This window comes from Clinocottus analis, unplaced genomic scaffold, assembly GCF_023055335.1.
Source record: "Clinocottus analis isolate CAN_PGR_092001 unplaced genomic scaffold, fCliAna1.0.p SCAF_3, whole genome shotgun sequence".
NCBI lineage: Eukaryota > Metazoa > Chordata > Actinopteri > Perciformes > Cottidae > Clinocottus > Clinocottus analis.
In genome coordinates this window covers 3804207-3824715 of record NW_027176042.1, presented here as the reverse complement: position 1 = coordinate 3824715, position 20509 = coordinate 3804207, and the positions used below count along the sequence as shown (strand labels likewise).

The 20509-nt window shown below is 38.9% G+C and overlaps 1 protein-coding gene across 5 annotated transcripts in view; it reads right to left on the bottom strand.

The window, feature by feature from the left end:
• The window catches only part of cadpsa (Ca2+-dependent activator protein for secretion a), a 145425-nt gene that overhangs the window by 22942 nt on the left and 101974 nt on the right, over window positions 1–20509 (bottom strand). For 4 of the 5 annotated variants that reach the window (XM_068593401.1, XM_068593400.1, XM_068593404.1 and 1 more), the window contains 7 exons: window positions 19440–19581; window positions 15099–15254; window positions 14440–14587; window positions 12347–12421; window positions 11604–11687; window positions 10373–10405; window positions 7861–7968 (listed from right to left, as the gene is read on the bottom strand). In XM_068593401.1, coding sequence (XP_068449502.1) covers window positions 7861–7968; window positions 10373–10405; window positions 11604–11687; window positions 12347–12421; window positions 14440–14587; window positions 15099–15254; window positions 19440–19581 — 746 coding nt within the window. The remainder of the gene's footprint in view (window positions 1–7860; window positions 7969–10372; window positions 10406–11603; window positions 11688–12346; window positions 12422–14439; window positions 14588–15098; window positions 15255–19439; window positions 19582–20509) is intronic. The other variant, XM_068593402.1, reaches the window with a different exon arrangement.

Below are 20509 nucleotides of genomic sequence, written 5' to 3'. Positions count from 1 at the left end.
CTATAAAGTACCAAACTGCAAAATAAGCAACCTCTTCAACCATTGAAAAGATACACACAAACTAAGTTAATTACTAATTTAATAAAACATTTGTGGCAAAAACATTTCCATTTATTTGAACTCATTGACTTTGGTAATACATTTATTATAATTGAGCCATTCATGTAATGTGATTTGTCTTTAAATATAATTATCTTTTTAGAATATGAAGATGAAATACATGTATCACCCATTTAAGAAATTATCAGTATTGTTAAAATTGTATAAAACAATACTGGGATTGTATTAAATTTCAAAAAGTTTGTTATTGCCCCTCCTCACTCTTTAAATAGAGACCTATCAATTCATACATCCACTTCCTGCCAGTCACTGAGCCTGGGTTGTAACCAGTATACCTCCAAGAGGAGGTATTCAGGAGGGGACCCCATACGATGCTTAAACCACCTCAATCTAGCTTCTTTTTAAATGAGCAACATTTAACATGCAGAGAATCAACCTAACAACAAACAACTACTGACTATGTAAAGAAGTGGTGGAGTCTACCTGAGCAGACAGTGAAGTCGCTCTCAGGCAACGCCATGTTGAGAGCCGTTAAGAGGCAATGTAAATGCTCCAAATCTCTTTGCACCTTGAAAGAAAACCAGCAGGGGTTCACTGTAAGCTCTTTGGATGCCCATGCTCCCCACCCTGCCGCTCACCCTCAAGACATGAAATAATAACATTCATTTGGGGTATTTGGACAATACAGTAAATACAGAGTTTTGGCTTCAGTCTCGACTCCCTCTTCACCAGGACACACAGGCCTGTGCAGCACATTGCGGATGCCACACCAACCCGCCTGTCAATCTGGTTTTACATCTTACCCTCACTCGTGAACAAAACCCCACGGCACAACTCTGCGTGGTGGAGCTCAGTGCCTACTGAGAATGTGTTTTATTTGCTGTCAAGAATACAAGCTCTCAATAGCTCTCACAGAGCTACTGTATATGAGGACCGAATGGCTCGCTTTGATGACTCCTACTCCTGCAGAATCTACAACAAGATGGGCAAACTTCTCCTCCACTACCGCAACAATATTAAATAACTGCTTCTCTGCTCTAAAACCAAAATGGAAACTGCTTTGCTCCTCCTGAATCCAAAATTCGACGATCGCCATCCCAACAACACTCAGCAATATGATAGTAAGAGCACATGCTCTGGTCTCTTGTTTTAGAAAGGAGACCCACCACCCTGGTCTGCCAGTCCACAGGTGCCGTTACCTTTTACAAAGAAAGTCAGTTTTTAGTGGGGGAGAATACTGCCATAAGCCTTGGTTATACGTTCTACGAGGACAGTTGCATGGACCAGGCTGGGTCCAACAAATATTGGTCTTTTAGTCTTGAGACTGCTGTTCGTCGCCATTGTGAAACCAGATGTCAATGTTGATTAATCAGTAACGACACTTCCTTCGTTATCTTAAAGCAAAAGACGATCTATTCCCTAACCTAACTAAGTAAGTTTCTTGCCTGAACATAACTGAGTTGATGGAAATTGATACTTTTCACTGGGTTTTGTAGGAAAACACACACAAAAATTTGAAAATACTTTAAGAACCGTTGTATGAGGATACAGTGGAGCTGACAAGGAAATGTTTTGTTCTTTTATACTGTATCATATCATTTTTTTCCTCGCAGCAAACCAACATTTTCAAAGCTCCTCAAAGCTTTATTGTGCATACATTTTTTTTTCAAATGTTTGTGCTTAACGTGGACTACACTTGTGGTAGTGACAGGTAAGAAAATCAAAGCAACTTCACAACAGCTACATTGCTGGAGGGGATTTCCATAAAGGTTTAATCATGATTTAATTTAAATTCAATGGATTTAAATTTATAGCCCAAAATGACAAATTATGAATTTGCTTTAGATGGCTGCACAATCTGTACACATATGACATCCACTGTCCCGGCACCTCACATCGGTTCAGGAAAAACTCCCCCTTAAAAAACTTAACAGGGAGAAAAAGGGAAGCAACCTGAGGGATAGCCATGCCCATGATGCCTCAGTGCAGAGCAATTTTCACATAGAGCACCAAATATAATATTAAAATAATTCCATGATTGGATTGCTGGTCAGGATTGTGGTTCGTAAAATAGCATTAAGTAAATCTGATTTAAACACCAAAAAAGTAACACTCTATGCGTAAAAAGCAAAAACAACAAGTAGGACCCCCCCACCCCTCTCATCCACATGATTGGTCAGAGAAGTGGGTCAAATATCAGTTAAAAAATCCGACCCCGACAAGCCCCCTGACCCGCCAATCTGTGTCAAAACATGGGGATTAACACTCGTTAATATGGCTCAAATTATGACTTATTTCTTAAGACGCTGTTGTTTGTTTAATATTATCAACATTGGACCACATTTGGGCCGGTCTGCTGTCACTCTGCACATCAGATTGTGAGTCTTGACACATATTTAGAAGTTATGGGGCCGTAGTAAAATAATCTGCTTACTGCCTCAGATATTAGATGGCGTCTTGAGATAAATGCATGTCTTAGCCTCAATTAAAATGACATATAACCTCAGGCGTATTGTGTCTGGAAGAAACCACAGCCAAACATGTTTAAGACCTAAATTACTTTGAGGCACGTGCAGAGCTTCTCTACTAAGCCTGTGCTCCGTCTCCTACCGATAAAGACAGGGTCTGATTCTATTGTATTTACTTCTATTCAGAAGAAAATACAATAGAATACAAGAACACACATTGCTGTTTACTTTCACGTTTGACAGGGAATGAAACGCTTAAAGGACTTGATTAGTTGATGTGATTTGAAATGTAATCTCTTTACTGTCAACTGCACTTGATGGAGTTCTTTCATTCTACATTATGGCCTGTAAAGACGTAAAGACTTTAATCTTGTCACCCAGCATAGAAGAAACGTGTCCTGCGGGTCATCAAAACATCATATAATGTCTCTCTAGTCTCGTGGAAATTGTCTCCCGATCACTTTGTTTTCTGTCTAGCTTTCTAATTTTGCTCTTCTTTGTTTTGTTGTTTTTGTTTTTTTGATGCATTTTGAATGAATATAAATCATGAAGACAGTGTAAACCTTATTAAAAGCTGCAAACTTGTATGCGTGTGAATAACAAATGTATGGTGAAGTTTTGTTTTTGGAAAGAACATTAGCAAAATCAATAAGACATAACATTTCATATAATGAGCTGCCTTATTGTTGTAATCCTCACCAGTAGACTGACAGTATAAATGAATTCAGCAGTCCAAGTCGGGGAGGGGGGCTAACAAATCAAAGCTTAAGAGGCGTCCATCCTGACCTTATTTTAACAGGACGACAACCCCCTCCATGCCCCCCCAAACACACACACACACACAGATATCTGCTTTGTTGGCGTGTGTGAGCATTTGCTTTTAACTACACTGCTACAGTGTTTTCTTGAGTGTACTTCTACAGTAGCCGTGTTTACGTTCAGTTGTCAAGTGAATTTTCAGAAAACTTGAAATGACGCATAACAAAACCAAAAATAAGACACATTTCCATTAAATGGTAGCTTGCAGCAAATTAACTTGTGCAGTTTGATCAGAAGCTGTAAGCGATCGTGTCTGTAATCCACCACGATACACAGCAGAAGAAGTGGAGGTTGTAAACTGCAAACAAAACAGAGAGGTCTTCAGGAACTTTCTTCCAGGTCAACTGGTTTCATGTTTTTGGGAGACTTTGCAAGCAGAAACAGCGGATCAGTCCTGGGAGGTAAATGTTCAGGGCCCGTTTAGCGCGTCCACTATTTTTATGATAAAAGCCCCTTCGTATGTTTGTAAAAAAAATAATTAAGCAATTAAATAAAGTATTATTGAATTTTGCTTTTTTTAAGCGTTTGTGACACAAAATGCATGTAAGAATAGATGAATGGAAACACAAATAGGGCCACAGTGAGTGACTAAAAAGGTATGAAAACGTAACATCATACGTGCGTAATGTCAAACATTCTTCCTTAAAGCATACATACAAAGCTCATAAGCAGGGCTTTGTAAAGCGCTGAGGATGTCCTGTTTCTGCACACGGAGAACGAGACGTGAGACTTCCATTTTCAAATTTGTGAATCAACAAAAAGTGAAATGCTAATTCTAAATTTTAGTCTTCAACATCAAAACAGTGTTAAAGTACATGCTTCATACATCTTAAATAATTTCAAAGAATATTTATGAAATTATCCTGGAAGTTAGACATCAGTAGCTCAACACTGCGGCTCCGGCTGCATCAAGGTTCCTACAGTACATTGAAGCAAACAGCCTTTTCTCTTTCCTTCCACACAAAACAATGTTCATAGATTTGTATAGAAGTTTTACAATAATGGAAGGAGATAGAATATAAGACTAAATGCATTCCACTAAAAATTATTCCAGAGAGAGAAACAACTATGTATGCCTCTCGAGTCAAGCATTAATGTTCCATCTAGTCGCCAAGTCGCCAAGAGTCGAAAGAGAGAGAAGTAGATAAAAAAGGGTGGAGTGACAAGAAAAGCACAACAGAGCTGCAGAGAGCAGCCAGAGACACCTTCGTCGTCCTCGGTGATGCCGTAGGGTGAGCTAACACGGGATGACAACAAAGAGAAGCCGGGGTGAGACAAATCCCAGCAGAAATGCTCTCGTGGAGGAGGAGCGGATACATGGCAAAGCAACGGGTCAAGATGAAGCAACAATTGGCAAACATCCAGCACCGGACACGTCTCTGTCACCCTCTGTCAGCACCGCCACAGAGGAAGAGGAGAGGAGACGGATTACAGCTCAAGGCCTCCATTCAGCCCAATGGCACGCACAGATAGATGCACCTGTATACACGCCTCCACTGTTCAGTCTGCAGAGACTCCACCAGGATGGAGAAGTGACACTTACATCCGCTGCAGAGGATTACACCACCTGGACCATGTCTCTGCCCCTCAGTTTTACCTCAACCCTTCAACCTTGTTAGATTAAAATAATGCTGCAGCCTACGGATATTTATGATTTAGTTGATCATTTTAGTAATCATTCAAAGCAGTGGTTATCATTTTTTCTATGCCAAAGCCCCCCAAATAGCATTAGCTTATGAACGCGGTGCCCCCTTTTGCAATGTATCTCTAAAACCCCTTGAATTTATTAATGCGATATTAACTATATTTATATATATTTTAATCGTTCCGTTAGATTGAATGTTTCGGTTTTCCACTATAAGCAGTTTGTTTACCAATATTTAAGAACAGCTCATCAGGTTCGTCAGGCCTTCTCCTTTTCAGATACCTGTCCATTTTTTGTGATTTAGCACAAGTTAGCTGGATGCTAGCAACATATAGAGCAACATATATGAATATAGAGATGGGAATGGCAAATATTTTATGTTAGAATATATTATTAATAATTATTATTATTATAATTATCAGCACCATTGCTTCAATATTATCAATAATGATATTAATAATAATGCATTTAAGTATATGTTTTATTTTAGTTTCCTTTATCTTCAATTTGCTGAGACCCCCTGGCGGCCCCCACTTTAAAAATGACTGATTTGAAGGATCAATAAATTCTCTTCCACTATTCTCATGGTCATCCGTTTGATATATTCTGGTCACATTCACTTACAAACTCAATTCAAGATCTACAAACATAGTCATATCACTCAAAATCCAACATTATGATGCAAACAAGTTTAAGCACCTTGTTTGGAGGTCAAGCTGAAAGTGATATCTTTTATTTATTGTAACCTTTTAAGGCCGAGATATTAGTAAAAAAAAAAAGAGATATAATGCCAATTATGTTTTAATAATATTATAACTGGAAAGGGAGTACATTAAAAAACAAATGTATTGTTTTGGATTAGACTGTCTTCTGTCTGAGCGAAGGACAAAGACAATTCCCAAAGTCCAACAAGACGAGATGAAGGCATATATGTTTGTTTCAAGATCAGAAAGTACAGAAAGGACTTGACTTTGGCTGAGAGTCGAAGAAAACATGTTTGTGCGATTCCAGATTATTGTCTGCGCAGTAATCTGGAATTACTGTGCAGGCAGTATTCTTCCTGCATACTGTGGTGTCCCCCAGCAGAGTATTTAGCTGACAGGGTCAGCCAGCCAGACTGATACTGTCCATCCTCTCTCTTGACCATTATAAGTATGGATGATGGCACAAACAATTTCGGCAATATGGCACCTTAAATAAAGTACTTGTTTAATAGTAGTGTTCCTGGCAGGAGACAAAAGCTGTGACCACTGTGCTGTGGATTGTTACACGATCTGAAAAGTTTAGCTGTGTGTTTTTTGTGCTGTGACTCAGTTTGATCTGAGCAGCTGCCTGCTGGACGGAAGCCCGAACACAAAGCCAATACATCAAGGAGAAGCTTTGCAGGAACACACCTCACAAATGCAGAACCAGTTGTTTTCCCATCTGCTGCATCTTACTTCCTGCTACTTTTTCTCCACAAAAGCAGCAACTTTATCACATGTACTCCCTGGCTTGACCCATTTCAGTTGCTGGACCCTTAATTCTTCAGTCTGTATGATGCGTTTGTGTCACACTTATGAGAAAAAAAATTGCACAATCTCTTATATATAAATAAAGACGTTTTAATGTAACTAGGGAGACAACATCTTTGTAAGTCTGGTTGCTGTTAAGCCATCTTACAAAGTGATCTTTTTTGCCCTTTTTCAATTGATTATCGGTTGTTTGCTAACTCAGAAAGATAGAGCGACTCTTAGGATAATCCCTCCTCGAGATCAACAGAAACTGCGCACAAACACCATGAGACAAAGGGGTGAACGTTGAGAAGTACAGAGGACGGCGGTGGAGAAATGCCCGACTTTGAAAAGAGAAATTAAAACGCAACTCGTCCCGCTGCAGGGATTGTTTTAGCACATTTCCAGGAGAAATCCTCCAGTTTGACCCAAGAGGAGGCTCAGCGGCCAGGCTTAGAGATTTACTAATTGTTTTGGTGTTACTTGACCTCGTCTCACGTAATGGAGGCAAACAGTGTCATGGGACTGTTTTGCAAGTTGATTACAGCTTGAGTTGATTACAGTTTGTCAGGACACGGATGCGTAAATACAGTCAGCTTCACAAAGTGACTCACAAAGACCCAAAAACACCCGAGTCTGGACGAGATGCTGGCAGAAAGACAGACGAGCAGCAGCACAGTTTTTTTGAACCAATGTGAGGTCCTGGGACAGGGATGTTGTATGTGAACAGATTAAAAAGCCCTCTGAGGCAAATTTGTGATTTTGGGCTATATAAAATAAACTGAATTGAACCTTTCCAGACTCACCTGTTGGTCCAGCATTACAAACAAAAGATATTCAACATACCACATATCCCAGAATATATTGTAACAACATCTTAAATATCGGGGACAGCTCATCAGGTTCGTCAGGCCTTCTCCTTTTCAGTTACCTGTCCATTTTTGTGAGTTAGCACAAGTTAGCTACATGCTAGCGACTAAGCTTGCTTGCTAAATTTCAGAAGTAAAACTGTTGTGTCAAACGCAGACCGAAATACAGAATTTATTATAATAACATCTTAAGTATTTGCCTTTGGGTTAATATGATTCAGACAAAGACAATTCATGTTGCATATGTAGTATTTCCATTACTGTTTCACTATTTATTGTGATGCAACTTCACCAATATTATCAACGATTGTCCCATGACTCAGATTATCATGATATCTTTTTTTTCAAAGCCGTCTAAAATGAACATTGAGGAGATGCAATGAGTGTAATTGTTTGACTTCTCTAGGATTTGTTATAATCTCCTCCTGTAGATGATCACAGGTGGCGTAAATGAAACCGTGTTGTTGCTAAGCCTGCCTTTGATGGAGGGGCCGTGGCTTACTTACATCAAATAATCTCTCGATGTACACCTCCTCGTTGACCTTCTCCCGCAGCATGTCCTGGGAGTGACGAACAAACGTCACGTAACCGTCGGCAACGTCCATCCCTGGCTTCTGCAAAGGACGAGGGAAAGAGAGAGAAGTACCTTTGCTCAGCCAACTGGTGTCAACATGTCATCCCACCATGTTCAAGTGAAATCATAGAGTTTCCAAAACCTTATTTTAAAAAATGACAAAGCATCAGATCAGGAATGTCTGCATAAATTAATGATCCTTACCATCTTTACTGACATTTCCACATCACCTCATCAGTTAAGCAAACACATGAACATTAGCCTTTCATACTAGATTCAACGTCATCAGTAGATTATAATTATCTAAGCTAATAGATTAAGGCTCCTTCAGGGGACTCAAAGGTGCACTGCAGATATACATGTTAAATATAAGACTATGGATGAAATTCTGCTATTTGAATTTGGTGACCCCCCAAAAAAGCTTCTGCGACCTACCTGTGATTCCCAACCTAGTGTTTGGGAATGACCATGTTAAACCTGCACAATATTGTCATAGTGGAGATCTCACACACCAAATATGTCAAGCTAAATATGTGTAAGTATGTAGAATTTGCATTGGATGGAATAATGCAGCAATAAAAATCCCTGTGTTGAACACACTCAATGAAATCTATTCTGAGGCCAATCATTTTACTGGTACAGACAAAGTAATGTAAATAAAAGCATTGCTCAGTCTAAAATATGTTGTTTGATTTTGTATGAGTTATTCCCTTTTTTTCTCCACAACCATCTGGTGACCCTCAGAAAAGATCTGGTGATCCCTTTGCGGCCACGACCCTCGGTTGAAAACTAATACTTGAGGGGACAGACGTATTTCACATAACTTTAATCGACGCCAATTTGACTTGCATCCAAAATGGGGTGGATTTTAAAAATGTTCAGTATCTATTTGGAGAAAAGGAACATTGACTCTGATCTACAAGGCAGAGCTTCAGTCAGCTCCTGTCAGAGAGTTGAGCTTGGCTGGAGACCAACGCTCACAGTCTGGGCATGTGCAAAGTGAACAGGGGCACTGTAGAATGGGGAGAACAGATTGTTAGGAGGCCTGCCATTCTGACATCTAAAATATTCACTGAGGACAATGCGTTATTTCCCCTTCTTACATCAACATGTCTAATCATTTTCAAGAAAAGATGACGCACTCGGTTAACCGCTTGTTCTCAGGTTGTCTCTTTTTTTCTCCAACTCGAACCGATCGGATAAGTCACAAAGAACTCACGCTAACTGCTACTAAACTTGGTTAACACATCTGCTGTGACACTAACAATGTGTAAATGAGTGTCTTTTTTACCAGCAAAACTTTCATTTTGTACATTAAGGACACAATTAGCGTGCTGGGCTGGAAACGGCGACCCCTGCCAGTGAACACAGTGCCCCATCACGTTCACTGACAAGGCATTAATTTGAAATGCGGCGTGTTGCTACGGCCTAAGTGTTGGCAGCTAATACAGATCTGATGCGTACACCCACGCATATACATACACACACAAACACCGCCGCCGCCGCCACCACCCCGACAGCAGAATGGGCATGTGTTGTACAACATGGACTCACGATGTGTACTGCATGAGAGCGAGGCACGAGGCATGGCTGCCTGTCAGTGTCTGGCCACATGCATATGAATGGACATTTAGGGGAGGAAACAGGGGGACATTTGATGTGGAAATATGACAAGCAATGCCATCTGGGTTATGATTCAACATGTGAAAGTATGGTCAAATATTTGTACATCTATGAGAAACAAACACACGCGCAGCACGAAGGACCAAGATGGCTTCATTCTGATCCTTGGAGACACTTCTATTTTGCATTTGAAGAATTGAAATGAACAATAGACCAATGGTAAGTTGTCAACGTTGCTTATGGCTGTCAATGCATTTTTACACCAATGCAAAGGAGGTTAAATTACATTTAGCTTCCACAATAACATAAAATTAAGCCCCTGGCTGACTTTGACGTCCTAGTTGATCACAACGCCAACCAGACCCCCTCCAGATGTAAGGGTGGGCATTTATGGGAGTCTCACTATTCAAATTTTATTATTGGTATCAAAATCATTTTTTTTAAATTTCATGAATAGAAAAAAGGATACTAGTGCCATCGCGCTTATGTTTTTAGTTTATTCATATTTTATTTGCTCTTATATCCACTGCTGGAAACTAAAGTATGATTGAGACTTTTTGCAGGGTTCTCGTTACAAAACTTAAAGTGCAGTTACTATTTTAAAACATGAGCCACCATCCTCCTCAAACCTATGTTTTAAACCTAACCCCATGGGATACAGGACAAGGCATTTCCTCCAAAACATATTGGACAGAAAGAAAATTCCTGATTACATTTATTTTATAGGAGACAGAGTTGATTAATGAGATGACTAAGACTTTTAAGCTGGGTATATACACATGATGTAGACATAAATAAATAAATAAATGAGTCTCACTTACAGGTACATCCACATACTTGGAGGCAGCTTTAACCTTGACATAAAGGAGAGAGAGGTGGGTGAAAAAACAGTCAAGTCTCCAGCTGCGGCATCATTTTTCAGGACAAAGGCTGCCGTGATGAGACTGTACAGCCTGTGGTTTAGTACCTGCTGAAGTGGCAGCAGTGACTCATGTGGTGATATCAACTGCAAAAGTGCACTCGCAAATTCAATAACCGGGCTTTTGTAGTTCCTTGGGACACCAGCTGAGGTGTTAAGCTATTTGGTGCTCAGGATGAATTCAAAGAAGGTCAAACTCTATCAACATTTTCATTAAAGTAAAAAAAAAATATATCATTGAATGTAATTTCCTAATATTTTTGTAATGGTGATTAAATAATCAAGATTCAGAATGGATCAAACAGGAGGACTGTTGCTGAGGGCTATATTAAGAGAATGGTAACACGAGAAATGCCTTTGAAAAGACATGTCATCAATGTATGAACACTTTAATCAAAAAAGAAGAAGAACAAAGATATATGCAACTACGGGAGGTCAAAGTTAAACTTAGAGGTAACGCTGCCAAATCCAATGCTTACAGCCATCTTGTTCTCATTCCCAAACTGTTCTCGTCGTCTGATCCGACGCACATGGCCTCCTTATCGCCTCTATGAAATGCACCCGGCTTTCAAGTATAGTTAACCCATCCATGGCAATATTAGACGATCCGCGCAACTTCCGGAATTTAGATCATGTAGTATAAAGAGCAACAAAGTCTTTGTAGGAATGAATTCATTGGTGGAGGAATGGTTAAACAAACACAGGATTTCACCCAGGAGATCACCGCTTGTGTCCCGTGTTAAACCAAAACTCAGTGGTGACTTAAGTTACGTTAGTAGGTTACGTAAAGTACTTAATTTGCATACGGACTGTATATTCCACGCAAGTGAAGTTAAAATTGTACTAAATTTAACCGTAACGATCTTTTGCGAAACCTAACCAAGCAGTTATGTTGCCAAAGTGAAACCAAGTGTGTTAAAAAGTAATGTGTGACGAGTTGGGAATGAGAACAGTCATAATCACATCATAATCACATGTGATTATGATGACAGCAACACACACTCATGGTCACTTGGTGCACCGCACTGTAAAAATGTCATATGCATATTCAACAATGAAGCTGGTGAGTATCTGCTGGAATGTGTTTTCGGAAGAATGCTGTTGGAAGTGTGTACAGTGTCTGTGCTACTTACTGTGAAAGATAGGAAGGAAGAGAAGAGTGTTCCCTCATCATATCTGGAGAGCTTGGCTAACACACTCTCTAGGATGACCACAAACTGAGAAAGAGGAGAAGAAGAAGAAAGCAGCAGGGCAATTATTTTACTTGTGTAAATGCAGCAGTATCACAAAGACAATTGTCAGGTTAAAACCGTGTATCTCTTGTTGTAGTGTTTTTCATGCCCACAGACTAAGGCTCCTCGATTCAAAGTACAGCTTCAAAAAAAGTATATTTTAATTGTGTAATTTTGAATCATTTTGTAGTCATGTGAGCCCCTTTGCAGTAGTTTTGAATCTATTTATGGTTGTTTTGGACAATTTTGTAGTAATTTGAGCCTCTTTGTGGTAGCTTTGAGTCACTTTAAGACTGCTGAGCCTCTTCGTAGTTGTTTTGAGTATCTTAATGGTAGTTTTGAGCCACTTTGTGGTCGATTTGAGTATCTTTGCGTTCGTCTTGAGTCTCCTTGTAGTCATTTTGCATATTTGTGGTCATTTCAGTTTCTTTGTGGTCATTTTGAGTCAATTCAAAGTAATTTGAACCACTTGTTGTCAGTTTTGATGTTATTTGCGGTTTTTATGAGTATTTTGTTGTTGTCCCCCTGCCCGCACCCCCTCCCTCTAATCCCTGGGGATCGTAATACAAAAGTACAAAAAATACAATATACAAATGTCTATACCTGTTATGAATACATGGTATAATATAATATGAAGTTTGTACCTTAGCTACTAGCAGCGTTATCATCTCCTTCACCGTCTCTTCAATTAGATTATCAATTTGGGAATGATATTGTCTCTAGAAAGGAAGGAAAACAGAACAATGTTACTCTTCTCATTCACAGGAAATACTGGGCACTTTGTATTCTTTACATCATATTTACCTGTACTGAATACATGTTTTGTTGTTGGGCAATTATACATTATCTATGTAAAAAACAATGTGAGAAAAGTTACAATACTTGTAACTTGCGATGTGCAATGTCAAGATTTTTCTCCACGAATCACATCTTTACCTTAATGTCAATTCAGACTAACAGCACTTGCCTTATACAGGACTTTATCCTAACAAAAAAAAAATCACAAATTATCTGTCAAGTGTTCTGATTCACTCAGACAAAATTCTCCTTTCTCTTTAATTAAACAAGCGTACGCAACTTTCAGGTGGCAGCTCCTCATTTTCAACTAGCTGACCATCACTTTTTTCATTAAAAAATGTCGCTGACGGGAGATCATCCCAGATGTCACTAATTAATGTTCATTCAATAAGTAAGAAATATTTCAGAATTTTTGACAACTTCTTTTTGCAATGGAAATGAACTCAGATTTTTAGGTAAATGGTAGTCTTGTGGTTTTGATTAGCTCTGACATTCTGGTTTGTTTACACCCATTGATTTTGGTAGTAAATTTAAAAAAGTCTGACATTGTAGTCAATGGACAATAAACAGCAGCATAGAGATTATTACAAATATTAAACAGTGTGCAGCTCTTTTACAGAGTGATGATTGTTTCATAAATCTGATTCCAATGTGTTCATGTATTCCCACATGATGGCTTGCACCGTGGTTATAATAGCTTTTCATTATTTAACCCTTTGTTGGTACTGCAGGGTCTCTGCAGTAGCAATTGTTTGAGAAGCCACAGCCTTCAGTATAAATATCAGAATAGAGTAAGGCTTCTTCAATTGCACACGACAAAAACTGTAACTGCGTTCCATTTGCAAGCAAAAGTATACCAATCAAACCCCTGGATTAAATGTTAAAGGATTTCAACAGAATGCTGAGAGGAGAGGATTAGAGCAGGAATGTAAAGGAGAACAAACACACATTTCAGCACAGCACAATACTATTATAATGTAGATTTGTATATGTGAAATGGAGACAGAAATACATCAATTAATTCATGTTTTATTTTTTTTCTTCTTTAAAATCATTAGAATCTAATTCACATTTAGTTGTGTATGTTTGAAACCCCTTCTTTTATTTTGACCTACTAATTGATGAATTACACTATTTATTTTTATTTAATTTTTAGTGGGACGCAAATTAATGAAGCACTGTATTTTAAAGACCCCCCTGGCTCTCCCGTAAAGCAGCGCCCATCGAAGGACTTTGGGATGATTACTCCTGCTAAAAAACTGCTGTCATGGAAACCCAGAAGCAGCATCACTGTGAGGAATCCTTTTGTTTAGCCGTGTAGCACTTGTAACAGAACAGTGAAGGACTTAGCAATAATTAATTCATTGTCAGCAATTGCTATCAGTTTTGAGACTCTGTGAAATATGAGATGTCTCACTTCTACCCCATGTATATTCAATACTATCTACACATATGCTAATGAAATCCAAACAATTCAAGTGGAGGAAGACAGACAGGGAAAACTGATGACTAATTATACATTTGGGAACTGGAGGGTGAGATTTCAATTGAATTCGTAGCCACACTTACCCAGTCTCTAACAAACTTTCACAAGACAGAGAGGAGTTGAGAAAAAGCAGCAGAAAAGTAGAAAGATAGAGGTGACATGAAATTTAAATTAAGTGAATACTGAAAAAGAAATTAAGAGACAAAGAAAGAACAAAAACTAAACTGAAATAACAGAGAGAGAGAAAAATAAATAATAATAAAAAAACAACCTTCCTACCTTCATCTGCCAAAGTCATTCATAACACAAATGATCCAAGACAAAATTATATTTTAATGATGTGAGTTTCCATGAGGAGTCGGTGGCAGGCTCAAACTTTGAAGAAAGATACAATTATTTCTCCCAAAACAGGGCTCCCTCTCTTCAAAAGAAGCTTCATTTCTGTGGACATACCTCCTGCCCCAGGTCCACAGCACACAGCTTGGCTGACTGGGCCTTGGCATCCACCATGACGTTGAACATGGTGCAGATGGACTGTGGCACGCGGAAGTCTGTGGCCCGGCTGCTCTTCTGAAGCTTGGCCTCAAACGCTGCCCGTGTCCTTTATAGAAGCGTAGGAATAAACAGAGATGTAGCATTTAAGAAATGCTCAAATCTCAGGACTACAGTAGTCCCACAATCCACCAACACCCCTAAATAAATGATAGGTTAAATTATATTTCTACACAGGAAGCTTGAAATTCTGTTTAAAATTTTTTCTCTACACTGCCAAGAACCAAACACTGAAGAGGAAATGTGTGAAATTTGAAGAAAGTCCCTCCAAATGTTCCTGAGATATTACGTACACGAGAATGGACAAGATTGATGGATGGATGGACAATCTGAAACATTCTCGTAAATCCACCCTGACCCCCTCACTACAAGGTTTCATGGCTCTATAACAACAGGACAAACTCATAGTAAACTCACAGTATTTCTTACCAGCTCACTATTGATGTTTAGAGACCCAGTTCACCACAAATCCCATGCCACTACTGGAATACATACAAATTATGAATTGCTCTTATTTGCTAGCAATTAGACCCACATGTATTCAAACAGTATATTCTTACCGTTTTACACAGGATTCAATCATGTCACTGGACATCAGCTTCAGTCGGGTCTCCAGGTGTTTGCCAAACTCCTCCTCTGGCCAGTGGAGATCTCTGATGAAGGTCTGCAGAGCATCCAGCTTCCAGAAGAGATCCTCTGACGTCCCCGAACCATTACTGTGAAGCCACAGGTCACAATTTAGCATTTAGATACAGAGCTTTGAAAATGGGAAAACAATGATGTTGGTTCTAAATCAAATGCTTGAAGGGCTACTTTGAGTTATTGCATTAATCAGGTTGATGAGAAAGAGGCTCTAGATTATCTCATGCTTCATTCATTTTATGTAGTTATCTGAATTACTGTTTCAAATGAGGTATTACTTCTAACACAAATGTGGATACCACAAAAAAGAGTAATAATTTGTGTTTTTCTCACTGAAGTGCATACACAATACTGAAATCATTCATATATCCTTCTCATGAAAACATAATGACAAAAGAATGATGAGCAGACAATTTCCTTTTGGTGTTTCCTTGTGTTTACTTAAATGTAAAACATCAGCAATGGAGTATTCCTTCCGTTAGGCTACTAAAATCTTTATACCGCACCGTAAAACGTATTCTGTTACAAGTAAAAGTACTTTTGTTATATGTTGAAATCAAATTATATAATTAGGAAAATGTACTTTAAGTATAAAAGTAAAAGTACTCAATGGATTATTAAAATGTGTGCCTTCATGTGAAAGCAGAGTTTCATTGTTCTAATTGATTAATTTCTAACTTTTCTGTTAGTGGGTTCGACTGTGTGAATATGTAGGTGCAGAATACACATATTTGTGTGTAAGTGGTAATACAAACAGCACTGGCATAGAACAGACAGATACAAAGTACAGTTTGTGCTCAGAAAAAAACTAAACAATTGCATACATTTTGCAATGTGTATTTTGTTTGGCAAAAAACACAACAAGAGGAAAGAAACTTCTTCACTGGATACAGTCAGGGTTCCCTTTCCCACCCAGTCCAAAGAATCATGTTTAGGGTATTTTAAAATCTAAGAGGGATCAACAACACTGTTGTGAAACATTATTGTCTACATATGAAATCCAATTTTACTAGTATTTTTTACTTTTTGTAAAATTATGTCATTTCCCTCAGACTTTATCTGTGTTTAAACTAGAGCTTTTCCTGGATGAGTGGGAACCCTCACTTTGTTAACGTCCACAGGAAAATGGATCACATATTTGGGTATGACTCTGGGACCAAGATAAACATCACTAGTGCAGCTGCTTATTTTCATTTAGACCAGTCCTAGCAGACTGAACCACAGTGTGGGGAGAATTCAGACACATTCAGACATTTCTCAACCATCAGGAAGACAGAGGCCAGGATGCTACAACAGCAAGGAACTGGGGGAAGAGATTTGGAAAGGAAAGATTTGAAAAGATGCAAATTCATAACCGGGACAGTAGCTGCCGCTGAGGTCTACTTTTAGTTTTAATGAAAATGTGCATGCTAAAAACTGGCAAAGTAATAATCAGAGAATACATTTATTTAGATTTTATATTGTGGTGTTTAAGACAAGTATACCACAGACAATAAAGGAGTTCTCGTTTCTACTTGGCTTACAGGTGATCAAAGAGATGGGAGAAAATTATGTTTGTTAGCTCTGTCAGCACTGTTGCCATCGTTTGCATTGTTGCCGCTGTTAGCACCGTTAGCATGTAGCTACCAGCTCAGCTCCTTGTTGAGAGCAGTGTGGAGGCTCTGAATCAAGTCTCAAAAACATGTTCAACCCCAGTTGTACTTCTTGTACATTTTTTTATGTCGCTAAAACATGTTTCTACACTGAACATATGTGTGTAAATGAAATGCATTAACAAGCATGGAAACCATTGTAAAGAGTGAGAGTATATGACAAAGACAGATGTGTGTTGAGAAACACTTTATATTTTGTCCTTTTCGTACTATATTCAAGTTGACTTTTTTAGGGGTTTGTTTCCTTGTTATACTTTTGCATCTTTCCAATCGATGAAGAAAAACGTTTTTGGGAGTGAATATGTTGGGATTCATTTTCCAAGTCACTGCCTTCTGCATCCATTCCCACTTTGGCATGAACGCGGCTTTGGGCCTGTTTAAAACCCCAACATTGGTCACAGACTGCCACAGCTATGCAGGCGCTTAGGTATTCATATATGCGCTCCTCAACTTGGAGATTCAGTTTGGGCTTTTTATTTGAACTCTCAAAATCTTGGAAAGCATAAATGACTAGTCTACGAAAAACATCTATTCTTTCTGCTGGTATCTTTTGTTTGGGAAGTGAACAAGTTGCTAAAGATAAAGTGAAGGCTGAAATGCAGCTCTCATCATTTCTTTTTAACAATGAAAACTTCAGGGCTGGTACATGTATTTCCTGATGAGGGAATAGGGATGGATGTGCTGCAGTGACAGAGTCTCACTCCGCAGGATGCTGCAGCGTTGGAAGGATTTTACACCTCTGATCCCCGTTGTTGGTGCGTTTCGCTTAAGTTTTCAAAGTGATATAGATGATGTGTCAAGTTGGCAGATATATGCAGTGTGCTTTTAATGATACCACTCACAAGATCACATACATATTAATAGAAACCCCTAACTGAAATCAGAAGCTGTTACACATTGTTCAAACTAGTAATAATGTGAAAGGCCAATAAATGGAAAAGGTGAATTAATTCTGAAAAGCTGGTAAAATGACTCTGGGTGATGTGGCTACTAAACTTTGGACCTAAAATCTCCTGGCGTAATACTTGTTTTACTTTCTAGTTATGCTTCTAAGCCTCTTCTTTTTGTCCAAAGTATTTTTTTTTTCTTACAGCTTCTTGAGCTAACTCAAATTAGTTACGTTTCGGGATTAATTCATTAAAATTATTAGAAATGTAACAAACTTTATTAAAATAGCTGCTAAGTTTATATCACATGTATACTTTTAAGAATTTAGAAAATATAGAAACACATGACAGATGCTAGACTTTTTGACTGATTTAGAGTAAAAACGTTTGCAACTGTACATTATGCTATTTTCTTAATGACAGAATTTTTTTTGGAAACGTAAAAGTTATAATCCTGCTGTTTTGGGGTCATGTGCCAGATGCCACATTCATGCCAAGGACATGTGGGCATGTCTGGGACTGACTGCACAAGGCTGGTACACACTCAGATTTAGCTGTCATCCAGTTGGGTGCAGAGAAGCTGGGCATTTGTGGGAGGTTAACACTTGGCACTGTTAGATTTGGTACTTTAGGCATTTGGAGGTTGACATTGGGCAGAGGGCTTGTTATACTCCTGTGGATAGAAACGGAACAACAGAAGACAAGAAACAGAAAACAGAGATTGTTCATGCAAATGAGTTGGAAAAAGAAACAAACTGAACAGTCACATGCTAGTTGAAGATGAACTCTTTGATTTTGTGATACACCTCTAATCATCCTTTTTTTGGAGCGGTGTTGATGAAAACAATGTTCCAGCTGGGCAGCCTCATTCTATCTATACAGGTTAATTTAATATTGCTCATCTAAGATTTTATTAAAAGTCTGTTTGTTGGCTGATTAGAAATACACTCTAGTGTTGTGTTTAATGTTTATGGGACAACAAGGTTCTATGGTGAGTTTCTAAACTGCAACATTGAAGGAAAAAGTCAAAGGTTATTTCTAGTAATAAATGACAGAACATCATGTAGACTAGATATGGATGCTGTCAGAATTGTGCTACTGTAATTTACCCGACTACACCACTGGGCTGCACCACACATCAGACTTCTGCATCATACAGTCTTCCATGTGCGTTCATGACTAGAGCTTAAGTAGTTTGTTCTTTCTCAGGGAACAAGCCTCACTTCCATCGCAGCATCACTGCTGCATGGAAGGCTGCATGATACAACCAGTGAACTTAGATTAAATACGACATGTAGTGCCAACAGATAGTTCCAACAAACAGTTGCACCTCATGCTTGATTAGCCATGTGTTTTTTTTTATGAAAAATGAGTGTAGACAATGAATTGCGAAACATGCCTTAGTCATCTACGCAGGATGTAGGGGTGATGAGGGTGCTGCAACCCTTTTTCTGTATAGGCCAATTGTTTAACTGCAATGGTACTTCAAATAGTCTTTATATTATTATTATTAGATCCTCAATATAGGTCATCCATACATTGCCTCATTCTCCCTCTCTTCACAGTTCTCATGTATTAGCATCAAGTATTCTTTTCTTTTTTTCTGTTTATTTTGTGCGAATTGGAATGAATTGTGAATAAATGGCAATGAAAAAAAGGGATTCATCCAACACAATTGTCTCCTAACGCATAAAGGTTGAGTATGTAACGGCATCCTTACTTTACAGGCTCCCAGGACTCCCTTTCAAAGCCTCTGTGAATGGACTGTGCGATGGAGGACTCCATCAGGTCCACATATCGCACCACCAGGGGGGCGTACAGGTCCTGCAGGTGTTTGTGGAACTTCCCATTGCACAGGTTATCTGAGGCAGAGTATGGGGGAGGAGAAAATAAGACACGGAAGTGACAAAGCAAAACCAAGCACATAGCAGACAATGCAGAGTACCAGCAGTGTCTTGACAGTCTTGTTATCGAAGCCCTGTCAGTGGAAATGTGCAGTAAATAAGGTGATCTGTTAGTGAGTATTCAGGGTTACTCAGCTACAACACATACAATGTATCTTGTAGTCGAAAAAAATATTTGAATGTATTTCCCTTCTCATTACACAAATGCAAAGCAGATATGATTTTGTATTTGTTTTGTATGTTTACTAGCTGGCAGTCTTCTCCTTGTTAGCACTTTACTGTTTCTTGGCCAGTTACTGCCACCTGTTGATCAGTGGAATAGTGTGAAATCCTTGGCAGGAATGTGAATGGCTTCATGTGAATCCCTGTGCAGAGATAAACAGGACGGGGACCCACTCAGAAAAAAAACAACTCCCGTTTAATCCAAGTTCTCAATGCTCACTAGATTCTTATTTTGCAGCATTATGGACACATTTAAACAAAAATAGTGTCCATCGAGCTGTCACAGTGCATTTGACCTGACAGACATGTCTCTTATGTAATAATTATAGATGCCAGCATAGGCAACATGTTTTACTCGAACTGTGACCCAAAGGTAATGTTTTCATATGGATGTTGGGTTTCAAGATAAATCTGAAAAGCAGCAACACAAGCCATAGAAAGGCCCTGTCCTTGATGGTGATAATGAACAATGATATTAAAGGCTGGTGTCTCTGGCGCTTTATTAGCAGGTACGGCAGCGTATCCAGTTTCCAGTCTTTCTAGACAAAAGAATGGAGTCTCGGGGTATTTCTAAATCCAACCCGTCACACACATTTTCCCCAGTCTCCGCCGGCTCCCAACTGGTAAAAAGACAACACTGACAAAGACCACAGGAGATAAAATG